Raw genomic sequence first — 12,287 nt, 5'->3', positions numbered from 1 at the left:
TGGGTGTGTGTACCTGTAAGAAGGTGTTCTTAACAGCGACCTGAGAAGTCATAAATTTTTGGCGGTAAATCTGGTGAGTGAGTTTGTAGGTGCACCTTGGATTGAATTTATTTAGATGGCGATGTTGTGCAGAGATCTGTGTCGGGATTTGTTGCCACCGGCGGAGTACTTTGACTACGGGTTATGGATTCCGGCTGGGCGGTATCGGGCTGACAGTGACATCGAGGAGCCTTCAGACGATGAGGTGACGGGGTCGGTTGAAAAAACTCAGGAGGAACCTATCCCCACAGGGCCGGTGCTGAAGCCGAATGAGGTGGAGTCTATGATGAAGGAGATCACGGGTAGCACATCGGGTTGTACACCTGAACAGGCGGCAGATGTCGCGAGGCGTCTGGGCGGTGCGCCGTCCCTTGCTGAGATTCAGGAACTCAAGGCAAGAAAGGGTCAGAACATCAGTGCCAAGGACATTGAAGAGTGGATGAAGACATGCGGTCACAATGACACTGTCGACAACCTCGTCAAGTTCTTCGAGCACTATGACAAGAGCCACTCAGGCAAGCTCACCCGCAACCAACTCAGCCATCTTCTACGCACTTATGGGGAACCCCTCACCGACGCTGAATTCAACGCCATTCTCGCCGATATGGGTATGACCGGCGACCAAATCGACTATCGCGCCTTTGTCGCACAATTACTCAACTAACCACCCACGTGCTCGACCGTGCGGACCACCCACACGTGGTAGTCACCACCCATCTACATACCACACTTGTGGGGAATTCCACCCACATGGCGACCTTGTAACCATACCAGTCGACTACAGTGGTGACTAGACTACGGCATTAAATTACGGCATTAAATTACAGCATTAAATTACGTCACTGCGATGTGTCTAAACACGGTGGTGTGACTAGGCACTGCGGTGTGACTAAACACGGTGGTGTGACTAAACACGATGGTGGTATGACTAAGATAGTGGGTGACTAAAGATGACAATCAACGGTGGAGACTACTGTTGTAGTGACTAGACTATGGCGGTGGCACTGCCCACAGCGACTACTTGACGAAAACTAAGGTGCGATTGGACTGGCTTTTTGAACTCCCCAATACGACGAACTGATTGACGAATTGAAGAAGAGAGTGACTCGCCTCCGTCCCCTTCTGAAGGGCTTTATTTAGTCCACGACACCTACCTGTCTGGGGCCCTGGTCCAGTCTCTAAATACTATAGAATGAAATCCTTGACCACTCGAGTGAGTCTTGAGTGGCCAACGTTTTGTTAAAAGAATCTGAGTGACAGCGGGCGCGTTTCCGCTCTGGTTCGCGGGAGGTGTTTTTTCGCTCTGCTGGACTCATATCGCGGGAGCTGTTTCAGTTAAGGCCTCCAGCGAACGGATTGGGGGATTTGTCTGTCGTCAGGTTCGACTAAGTTGTTCGATTGGGTTAACAAAACGTTGATTACCAACCGGATAGCTACCAGTCAGTTACTACCAAGACCGCTAGTCAGGAAGGTTTCGCTAGTCGGCGGGTGGTGAGGGGGCTTAATTCTGTGGCTTGTTTCCTGCTACTGAACCCATGGCGTAGGACGTTGGCCAAATCGGCGGCTGTGCAGCGAATGAGATTCGGGCCGGAGGACCAGCAAAGCTCGACTCGGAGGTCTCGCAGTGTGAGATTATTGGCGTGTTTGCCGGCAGCGGGACGCCACACACGAATGCTGATGTGTGATAAGTACGGCGCGTCGCCGGCGGTGATGTACAGAGGTGGGATGTAGCACGTGTCGTCTACGCCTTGGCAGGAGGAATTTGAACCAAATTTGTGATTTGAACCGAGCTGGGGATTCGAACTGGGGTTTGTGTGGTTCTGAGTAGTGGTGGTGGTGGAGGATATTTCGGAAGCGTTCCGGTTGTGGCCAACGGTTTGTTTACTTATGAACTGGCCGTAGGTAAGTACATTCAGGAGCGACATTACGTGGCTGGCAGAAGCTGCATAATAGCGACTGCGTACTTTACGCCACGGACTTTTGATGCCCATACGGCGCGCTTCCGCCTTACGCAGAATAATGTGCTCGCGATCCGCGCGGTCCAATGTGTCCAACACTTCTGGTTGATGAGCCTGCACCTCATCAGTCTGCTTTAGATATTGGAACACAATGTCATCATAAATCTTCTTGAGTAATTTTGGCACTGTCTTTTTTCCAATCTCCACACGGTCATCTGGAGTCACACCAAACTCCAAAGCTGATACCAAAGGACCAATATTCTCAGTCAGAGTGAACACATCCTTAATCAATGAATGAGCGTCAGCATAATGCAAAAAGGCGTGGCTATGCAACACATCAAACCGCGAATTATCGTAAACTTCGGGAATTTTCGTCGCGTCAAATTTCCCATCCTTCCACCACGAATTCTTCAACAAAGTCCAGCGAGCAAGCATCGAATTAAGCTTCTTCTGCGTCCGCTTTAACTCATTACTCATTACATCTTCAGGCATCTCACTTATATCTGTTATACACGCACGGATCTTCAAAATGAGGGCTTCAATCGTGCTATTAATCTTCTTCAATCTGGTATGGAATGGCCCAATTTTAACCAGCGCATTATGATAGCCTTTTAGCAACGATTGCCAAACGGCGATCGCGGGTGGACTGAGATTAGGACAGAGATTGTGATCAGTAATGTGATCCGGACTAACAGATTCGTTGGTGGTGAGTTGATATGCGTCGTCTGGGCAGCAAACGGGGCATTTAACGAAGGCGAATCGTGGTTGAAAGAAGAGTTTACAACAGGCAGTTGGTTCATGATCCGTATTGACCATTTCCTGAATCATTTGTTTACATGATTTCACAGTTTGTGTATATTCTCCTTCATAAAACAATTCTTGTCCGCGTTCGTCTCTAGCGACCATCTGTATAAGAATAGGTGTGAGATCTCCATCTAAGTCAAGGAAGCCTTTGGTGAAAGCAGCAGCAGTGAGTTGGCATCGTCCTTCATCCGAGGTGTACATTTTGAAATCATGTCTAAAGGTAGAGTGTAATCTAAGTAGTCCATCCTTTTCACCAGGATAAAGACTTTCTCGTAACCTATGTCCAAGTGATTCGGAACTCTCTAATCCTTTGGATGTTAAATCTCCGCCCCATTTAACAACTACCATGATCCCATCTGTATCGTTAGATAGATCTTTGGGTATCACTAATTGCACCTTTCGTGTTATCTCGACGTCTGCTGTGTTAAGTAAGTCTCGCACACGTGCGAAACAAACAGCCTCTTCACCTTCCAAATCTTCCGCCACCAATTTTTCAACCAGTCCCAGAAACTGTAACAAGTCTTGTTTATTCTTCAATTTTAGTGCTCTTGCCCCATCTGCACGTTCTGTAAAATACCTTAAAACTTTCGCGTTCGATGTTACAAACTTCATTTTCTGCTTAGGTGATCGATCACCATGTCTCATCACAACCACAATCGTCTGTAACTCCTCCTCAGACTCCTCTGGAGGTAACTTCTGTGACACTTCCTCTTCCTCTTCCTCCTCATTGCCGAACCAATTCACTGGTACTCCCATCGTTATTAACTCTTCTCGTGTTATCTCATCCAATACCCAGCCAGAACACTTCTCACTACGCAATCCACCCCAAGGCTCCATACTCGATGACTGTCTCACTCCACGCACAACTGAACGATCACTGCTTAGAGAACGTGCCACAATTCGTCGTGGCACACACTCCCCAACATCCCGAACAATATCAACCCGCCCCAGTTCACCATTGCCGCGAGTGTTATTCTCTTGAAACCGACCACCACTACTAGTCGTAGTATCTTCCGACTTTTCAGGTGAAGATTTATCCGACTTTTCCGTAGTGGACTTCTCATCCGGTGACCGGGGCTCAGTTCCCGGTAACACATCTATATCTCGATCTATGTCCCGATCTATATCTCGATCTATGTCTCGATCTGTGTCTCGATGCCAATCACTAGCCATACTTTTGAGCTGGATAGATCCACCTCTTTTTGGAGGGAGTAATTTAGCGCCAAGATGATATTGACTATAGGTTCTATGTGTGGTAGTATGATCACGACGACGTTTCAATGCATGTAAAAGCATGGAGCTGATGAGATTAGCACAGTCACTATAATATTTTGGATTACCCTTAACAAAAGACCAACCATTGACGTCGCAAATTACAGCACGTCCGGAGGTAGTACGTAAAATATCGAAGCCACATACTGTCTGTTTGAATGTCTCAACTACCATATAAGCGATCCATTTTTCTTCATTAGTAAGTAGAACTGGATAACGTTCTTCTTTGCCGTTTTCTGTTCGTTGTACTCGCCCATCCAGTGTCGGTGACTTACGAGCCTCAGCATGAGCGTACATTGGCCCTACAGTATACACCTTTATATCGGTGCCAAGTGTAGGTAAAAACTCTTCATAGATGTAGCATCCATCACGTCGTATATGTGAAATATCCGAATAATATTCTGAAGAACGATTAGCGAGTTTACGGAATAACTTTTTACAACCACCACCAGCATTTGTTGGATAGTATACATAGTTGTTATGATCATCAGCATCTATTGGCTTTTCTACAAAAGGCTTGTTTAATTTCTGTCCACGACAAATAATAAAGTCTTCATACTCTTCAATCTGTTCACATGTATGATCCACTACTACATGAGTAGGTACCGGTATACCAGCCGCTACTAATCGAGCATATACATTACGACGATCCCGTAATATATATTGCATCTTCACGTCATTTAACACCACCGGATTCACGCGTGCTACGTAAGCACACACTTTTTCTAATGGATATCCTTTGCTGTAAAACGCTACTAAACAATCCACAACCGGCCATTCTATCGGGTCCTGAGTTAATAACAATGAACCGGTGATCTCCACCAACTCAAAGTTACCCACTGATACCAACGTCTTCAAGATCGTCTTCATCGGTACCGACTGTAACTTCGTTGGCATCGCACAACACCCTAGCCTGAATTTCCAAGGACTCGTCATTATGTTTCCAAACGCGAACAATCACGCGTCTGCGCAATATTAAAAACGGGGGGGCATAGTGACAGGGCCACGCTGCGGCGAGCTGAGCAACAAGATATTGCTGCACGCACACCTGTCCACTATGCTACGTGTGCCGTCACTTTTCAGTGTGGCGACCTACTCGCTATATTCACGGGAAAAAATCGGGATCGCCACGATCGCCGCTATGGGGATCTCACCGTTAGTTCATCCATCATTTGTTTGTTTGCTGTTGACCAAACGATGCTCACCATCGGTTGAACGGTGGTTCGAATCTAGTTGGGTGTGTAATAGCAGCGGGCGAGATTAGAGCGCCAGTGGGTGCCTGTACAAAAGGTGTGTATGCCGGTCAGTAGTTACCTGGGTTTCGTGGTTGGGGCGTGCACATGTGTGCGAGGACGAAGCGGTTGAAGTTGACTTTGCGTGTACCACTGGCGGGTGGCGTAGCGACAGCGGATGCGGCGGCGGGTGAGCCCCATTCGCTGAGGTCAGGAGAGCTGAGAGCGACAGGTCCAAGACAAAGTTTGGCCAGGAGGCCGAGAGCGAGTGCACGGAGCCAGGCTAGAACAAGTCGGAAAAGGCTGCGATTCGGAACGGGTGGGGGATGCAAGTCCACCAGCCCGCCCGTTTCGTGCAGCATGAAGAACAGCGCCTCGAATTCACATGCCGTGCATGCAGTCATTGGTGAAGGTCGTTCATCCATAGGCGAACTTCGACTCTCCAACATGTCTACCGTGCTCGGTGTGCTCGAGCTTTGTGACGAAGGTAAATCAACTACAAGAACAAAGTAGTTGGGCGCTCATGCGGGCGCTCATGCGGGCGTTCATTCGGGCGTTCATTCGGGCGATTCATGATAGTGAAGCGATTGGTTCGGGATGGAGATGGGCCGGATGGTATAGTAGGGTCAACCGTACATGTTTTCATGGTCGTATGAATTTGCTGTGATGAGAAAACCGACCGATTAATTTCAGCACACACGTGTGTGTGGTAGGGGCTTACCTAGTAAATCAATTACTGATAGACCATCATCGGAGATACCCCGTTCCATCTCCCATGACATTATGGGAGATGACGTCCCTGTAGCATAGTCGATGATCTGGGTTGGATCCGGACGACTTCGTTTACCGAGTTGAAATAGCTCACCAACAAAATCCCTCAATAAATAAATGTCCTTGCTTCCTAACTTTTGTTCAATACCTCTTAGGCTTTTTTGGACATATTTCATCTTGTCCTCTATAGCCACTCTTGTCAACAACAACCACTGAAATCGTACAGGTCGTACAGGAGATTTACGTGATTTACGTGATTAAGGGGGGGGGGGGTACGTAACAATGTGGTAGAAGGGGAAGGGGGGAAGTAACGGAAGTGAGATGGATGTACTACATGTTGAAATTTGAGATAATGTCGATAGATTTCAATAATCGTTTGATCAACATTGTCCATTGAAGTTTCCTCAATAATAGCTGTCGTTCCCTGAGCTCTCTGTTTTGTAATTATCAAAGGCGTAGTTGTATTGATGGTACTATTCAATTCCCGATAGTCATTATAAATTTCATCCATATTATCAAAATTACGGATCCTTGTATAAAACCGAAACAAGGGCTCATAATTAATCCCTGATCTATTCACGATTTTTCGTAATTCTCTATAATCATGATTACTACATGCATGCTACCACTATGTGATCACTAATGATAACATTACTATGTGCTATGATCATGATAACAATGTGTTACTATGTGTAATGATCATTCAAATCACTATGTGTAAATTACGTTGTAAGATTATGTTCCTTATCCACGGATTTATGACTTAGAAATAATTTCAAAGAACTAAGATTAAAACCTTTGGCATTACCCAAATAGGTTCCCTCATTTAATACATTTCCAATAGATCGTATGGTGTGTAATAAAGGCACAATATTGTCATGGTAACACTCGTCGAATGTAAGTATACAATGATATAATTCTAATAATCGTGTACAAATTCTAGCTAAAGTACTTTCGACTTCGTACCTCCTACAGACATGACCAACAACATAACCATGATTAACAACAACGCATATGATGAAACGTGTATGATGATAATTAGACAGACAGTGCAGAAATCAGAATGTAGATGTAGAAATCAGAATCGTGTTCCAAACATAAATCGTGTGTTCCACACTTTAATATAATATTAAGATTGAATCGTAAGTATGGATATTTGGTTTCAATATCCATTAATCTATAATCCAGCCAGTCGGTGATTGTTTTGTAAACATTTTCATCGGTGATATTCTGGCATTCGAGTTTGTATTTATCAACTTTGTGTTTAACATGTTGCTGATTGTATACCTTTTGCTGATAGAAATTAGTAACTGAAAAGTCTGGCAGTGCTTCATATATTAGCCTTAGTTCATCATATTGTGGTATAGTAGGAGATGAAATTGTAGACAGTTGTCCAAATTTAGTATTCATGTATAGTTTATTATATTGATCGAGAATTAATTCTATCTTTAAGTCTGTTAAACGTAATCCTTTCAAGCAGACAACTAATCTTTGGTATAACTTTGGGTCTAAAATTGATGGTAGAATAATTATGTCCTGGATTATGTCCTGGTCTAATGTTTTATCTGATGCTTGATGTTTCTTAATTGATTTTGTTGTTAGTATCTTTACGTACATCTCCCGTATTAAATCACGGTCATAATCCATACCGCGGTCACTTAGTAACCATAGTGATTTAGCATCAGGCTCAGTTATCGGGCTCCATAGCAATTTACGGACTCGTTTGACCGTTTTTAATGCCACTGTGTTCTTCCTCCCTATCATCAAAAAAAAAGACTGTGTTCGACTAGACTGACAACCATCCATCCATCGGTGGCACATAGGGTGCTCACTATGTGCAGCATAAGACTGCATTTTTGATCGAAAAAAAGAACAGTTTCGATGAAATTAGCTGTACTTGAATCAGCTCCAATAGTCCGGGTCGGGCGCCTTGACACTTTGGTGTGATAAATAACCGGTATGTAGTCCGGTATGTAGTCCGGTATGTACCGGGTGGGTACATACCGGTAGGTATGTAGGGGTGTGGTCATGGTGTGTGTGTCAATTGATGTTAGACGGCACATTGTACGTTGGAGGCGAGGTATATGCCGCCGATTTGTGAGAAGGGTATATCAGTATCGATTGTGACAAAGACGGATTTGAATATGAAGGTACTGAGATCCTGAAGACTCCAATTAGCTGGTACTGTTTGTACGGTATAATATGTAACAGATCGATTGGATGAGCCTCTTTTAATACGGTCTTTTTTACCAGCCTCATTAGGCATTGATATGACGATGGTTGCATCATCATGTGTGAGTTGATGTGGAATCATTATGGTAACTTCCGTTTTAAGTTCTATTACAAGACGTCCACCATCATTATAACTTGTGCAATAATAAAATAGCTCATCACCTCGACATGTCGGCAAGATCTGGTAGGCGGGATCATCATAAGTTATCTCTGGCAGAAGAGTACCACACTCACCCTCCACATTATAATACATCGGAAATCGCCATAACAGATCTCTTAGTCTGAAATTATCGGTTAGATCAGATACCTGCATATAGCTCTCTCGTGTTGTCGTCAATAAATTCTGATATGTAGTTCCCCATGTCGTCTCGATTTTTGTGTACTGACTTGGAATCAAACGCGAATCCAATAGAATCCGATAATGGTCATTCGCCAACGGCGATTTCGCACCCCCAATATTCATCATCATCGCCATGTCAATTCCCTTCACATCCGTACAAGTAACTGAGGGTGGATCACTAGCTCTGAAACTCCAGCTACCTACTCCACAAAATCCTAGTACTTTATTCCATGCAAACGCCTGTGCAAATGCACCTGTTAAATCAGTCAATGACATGGTGCACACGCATGACTCGACAAATCCCGCACACCTGAGTGTTCTCACACCTGTGTGTTCTCACACCTGTGTGTTCGCACACCTGTGTGTGCTGATTGCACGCCTGCCTGCCTGCCTGTGTGTGCGGTTATGTGGTTAGTCTCGATTACAGTTTGCTTGAATGTTTCGAAGCCCTTTTTCTATTAGATCCTCGGCGTCCCTGAAGAGACGGAAGGACGCAAGGTGGTCGAAATAGCACGGGAACATCGCTGCTCGTAGAAAGCGTGGAATCATGGAGGCTTTGCGTGAGATCAGGCGTCCAGAGACGTCATGCTTGAGGTACCTTCTCACCACGGAGCAAACGTGCTGCGGCGTACCTTCTTTGAGGGAGCTATAGTAGCCTTCCGCGGACCACTCAGTCATGAGCTGAGGGTGGAAACGGTGCGACTGTCCAGTGGCTGCAGAAACGAGCGCAATGCTCTCCAAGTGCAGAACGGTCTTCAGTTCAGTGCCTTGCGAAGACACGCTGAGCATATCCATGAAATTACGCATGTACCCTTCCTTAACTTCCGCCGCGGTAACCATCTTACCTCCCGCAGCCTTTTTAGCCACAACCTTCTTGTCCAACAGAAAGGCTTTGAAACGCGACTCACCCGACTGAGGCGTAACAGCAAGGTGGCCCTGAGCGCTACTGAACTGCAGCCAGAACTCACTCGGCACGTTCTGGTTGAAGCCGGCGTGGCGCATGGCTCCCTCTCGCACGGCTGCGCACTCGGCCCTCACCACATGAAACCGGTTACGGTAACGCATCTCCTCGCAGAACCAAAGCAAGTCGAAGTAATCGATCGCTCCCATTTGCGCCTCGGAAGAAACCTTGACTGAGCTGACCATTCTGCTCTCTGACGCCAGGTACATCACGGTCGACCAAAACGTGCGATAAAACACACCCCCCGCTAATTCGGCAAATGACTGAATCACGGCGACCTGTGACCGACCGCTCTCGTGTGACCGACCGCTCTCGTGTGACCGACCGCTCTCCCCTTCCGACCTCTCCAGACCGTTGTTGTCGTCTGTGTCCGCCGCCGTCGATAGCAGGCCCTTCAGCCTTTTCTCCTCAATATTTTTCTCCAATTCGACCAAGGCCGCCTTCACGTCGGTAATTCGTTGAAGCTTCTTCTTCAGCTTCATCTTGGGCTGGAACTGATCGCTTGGGAAGAACGTTCCCGCTCGCGCCAGGTTATATACCTGCGCGCACTTCATATAGTGCCTGAGCATCTCCGTGTCAAACTCGTCCATGGGCGAATCTCCGTGGACGTTGACGAGCTGCGCGATGTAGGCTGTTTGTCCGACGCACAGTGGCCAGAATTGGCTGACACCAAGTAGTTCGCCTGTCGTGCGCCTCCACATGCGAATCAGGTACTGGATGGAGTCCGGAACGTAGTTATTGTACAGGTTATCAATTTTGAATGAGTTTCGGTCCACCATCAATAACTCCGGCAACCCCTCAGCCAGTTTGGAACGTTCTATCGTGGCCATCATGAGCCTGAACACCTGCTGAGCAGGTCTGGACACGGAATACGGATCCAGCTCCGCGATACGATTCAGGTAGCACACGTGTGCGAACACGTCAAAGTTCTCAATTGCGGCCACCCAGTGCGCCTGACTCGCCATGGCAGAGGAACCCATCGGTACTCCAGACAACAATCGATTCAACTCCCGACCCAACCGGCCCACTCCAAGTCGATCGTGTCCGCGCATCAACAGTGTGTTGCACATGGGTTTCATGGTCATGTCGGCCGGCCTCACGCTGTCGGTTAAGGAAGGCCGCCCTTCCTCAGCGTCAGCTCTCTTTTTATCTTCATCCTCTTTGACCTGTTTGACCAGGTCAGAAAAGTCGAGATCCCATCTCCCTTTGACGGCAGCAAAGTCTTCACGACTCTTGGAGAAATTTGGACAGTCGAGCATTGATGTGACCAGCTTTTCTGCATCCGTGCCGCCATCCAGTTCGTCGATTGCAGCTTGTAATCGATTCAAGATGTAGATGTAAACAACTCCGGCCCTGGTGTCGAGCGAGGCTTCATCCCCGTCCGCGACTCGAACCGCGGCTCCAGTGATGCGAAGTATGGCGCTCTTCAGAGCGGTGCAGCCGTCCAACACCATGATATCAGACAGCACCGACTGGTACCCAGAGACCATCGCAAATAACGTGGTCCACACCGCTAGCCAGTTCATTGCACCTCAATAATAATATCGTCTACTCCATCACTCAATTCCATCACTCAATTCCATCACTCGATTACATCACTCAATTCCATCACTCGATTACATCACTCGATTACATCACTCGATTACATCACTCAGTTCGGGTGTGTGGGTCTGGGTTGATTTGGGGTGGCTAGATTATATTAATTAAATTGTCGCATATGACGTATCATTTTAATACTTTCCAGATTGAGGATGATACTGTGTTCTATTCCAGCGAGTTCAGTTACGCCTTCACAAACTTAAAGTGCTTCAGGCCAGGACACGTGCTCGTCTGCCCGAAACGAGTCGTCAAGTACATTGATGAACTGAGTTGGGTGGAACAAAAAGACTTGGTCGAGACGGTACAACGGGTTGCAAAAGCAATGCTAGAGTTCTACCACCTCAAACCTAGCGGTGTTACACTCACTCTGCAGGATGGAAAGGGGGCCGGACAGTCAGTCCCTCATGTCCACTACCATGTAATTCCTATGATCCCCACGGAACCAACAAGTCACAGTAAACAATACTATGACTTGGTGAAGTCCGGAAACTTCGGACCTGTCGAGTCTCTCAAACCCTAGTACGAACACGCTCCTAGCATTGCACACACATGCTTGGTTGGAAACGCTTGGGGTTGCACACACTATTATTGCAGCTGCCGTCCTCATGAGCAACAAGCTGCGGAAGCCGCTCTGTATCGCGAGTTCTTGGAGTCAGGTACCATTGGCCAGACCACCGGACCGGAGGTGATATATCTGACCTCCTAGTACCGGAAAGGAGATCGTGTACTTTTTAGAGCTACGAGGGTAGTGAAACATGTCGGTCGTATGACATGCCGCGAGGTCGTTCGGTCGCTGGGATTAATTTTAAGAAAATTGAACCAGCGTCCAGTCAGGTCTGTCCAGTCAGGTCTGTTGATAAGATCTCTTGTATGACACAAAGAATATCAGTAATTTTTATCCAGGGAATGATAAAGCAAGGTGTACTGGGATTGTCAGTGGCTTATGGGATCTACACCACCAGTATCAGCGAGCAAACTGGATGGGACTCTACGGATAGAGTTAACATTATTTGCCCAGAGGGGCCTACGAAAGATCTATGTATCGAGAACTGTCAATCATTCGGTTAGCCCCCCCCCCC

At 46.7% G+C, this 12,287-nt stretch overlaps 5 protein-coding genes across 5 annotated transcripts; 2 read left to right on the top strand and 3 right to left on the bottom strand.

Moving 5' to 3' along the window:
- Nucleotides 1-115: 115 nt before the first annotated feature.
- Nucleotides 116-703, top strand: GNI_115930 (putative myosin light chain; the record flags this gene model as incomplete). Its single annotated transcript, XM_011133405.1, has 1 exon — nucleotides 116-703. The coding sequence occupies one exon, from the start codon at nucleotides 116-118 to the stop codon at nucleotides 701-703; it is 588 nt and encodes a 195-aa protein (XP_011131707.1).
- Nucleotides 704-1,502: 799 nt separating this feature from the next.
- Nucleotides 1,503-4,970, bottom strand: GNI_115920 (putative histidine acid phosphatase superfamily protein; the record flags this gene model as incomplete). Its single annotated transcript, XM_011133404.1, has 1 exon — nucleotides 1,503-4,970. The coding sequence occupies one exon, from the start codon at nucleotides 4,968-4,970 to the stop codon at nucleotides 1,503-1,505; it is 3,468 nt and encodes a 1,155-aa protein (XP_011131706.1).
- A 406-nt stretch (nucleotides 4,971-5,376) lies between these two features.
- Nucleotides 5,377-7,840, bottom strand: GNI_115910 (formin-like 2 domain protein; the record flags this gene model as incomplete). Its single annotated transcript, XM_011133403.1, has 5 exons — nucleotides 5,377-5,801; nucleotides 6,027-6,288; nucleotides 6,330-6,672; nucleotides 6,803-7,045; nucleotides 7,194-7,840. The coding sequence occupies 5 exons, from the start codon at nucleotides 7,838-7,840 to the stop codon at nucleotides 5,377-5,379; spliced, it is 1,920 nt and encodes a 639-aa protein (XP_011131705.1).
- A 286-nt stretch (nucleotides 7,841-8,126) lies between these two features.
- On the bottom strand, nucleotides 8,127-11,135 carry GNI_115900 (hypothetical protein; the record flags this gene model as incomplete). The annotated part of the gene is made up of 2 exons (XM_011133402.1): nucleotides 8,127-8,848; nucleotides 9,281-11,135. 2 exons carry the CDS (start codon nucleotides 11,133-11,135, stop codon nucleotides 8,127-8,129), a joined length of 2,577 nt encoding a protein of 858 aa, XP_011131704.1.
- Nucleotides 11,136-11,326: 191 nt separating this feature from the next.
- Nucleotides 11,327-11,728, top strand: GNI_115890 (histidine triad domain protein; the record flags this gene model as incomplete). Its single annotated transcript, XM_011133401.1, has 1 exon — nucleotides 11,327-11,728. The coding sequence occupies one exon, from the start codon at nucleotides 11,327-11,329 to the stop codon at nucleotides 11,726-11,728; it is 402 nt and encodes a 133-aa protein (XP_011131703.1).
- Between the last annotated feature and the right edge of the window lie 559 nt (nucleotides 11,729-12,287).

The sequence above is a fragment of the Gregarina niphandrodes genome (assembly GCF_000223845.1).
Source record: "Gregarina niphandrodes unplaced genomic scaffold scaffold00027, whole genome shotgun sequence".
Classification (NCBI taxonomy): domain Eukaryota; phylum Apicomplexa; class Conoidasida; order Eugregarinorida; family Gregarinidae; genus Gregarina; species Gregarina niphandrodes.
This window is presented reverse-complemented; position numbering and strand designations above follow the sequence as displayed.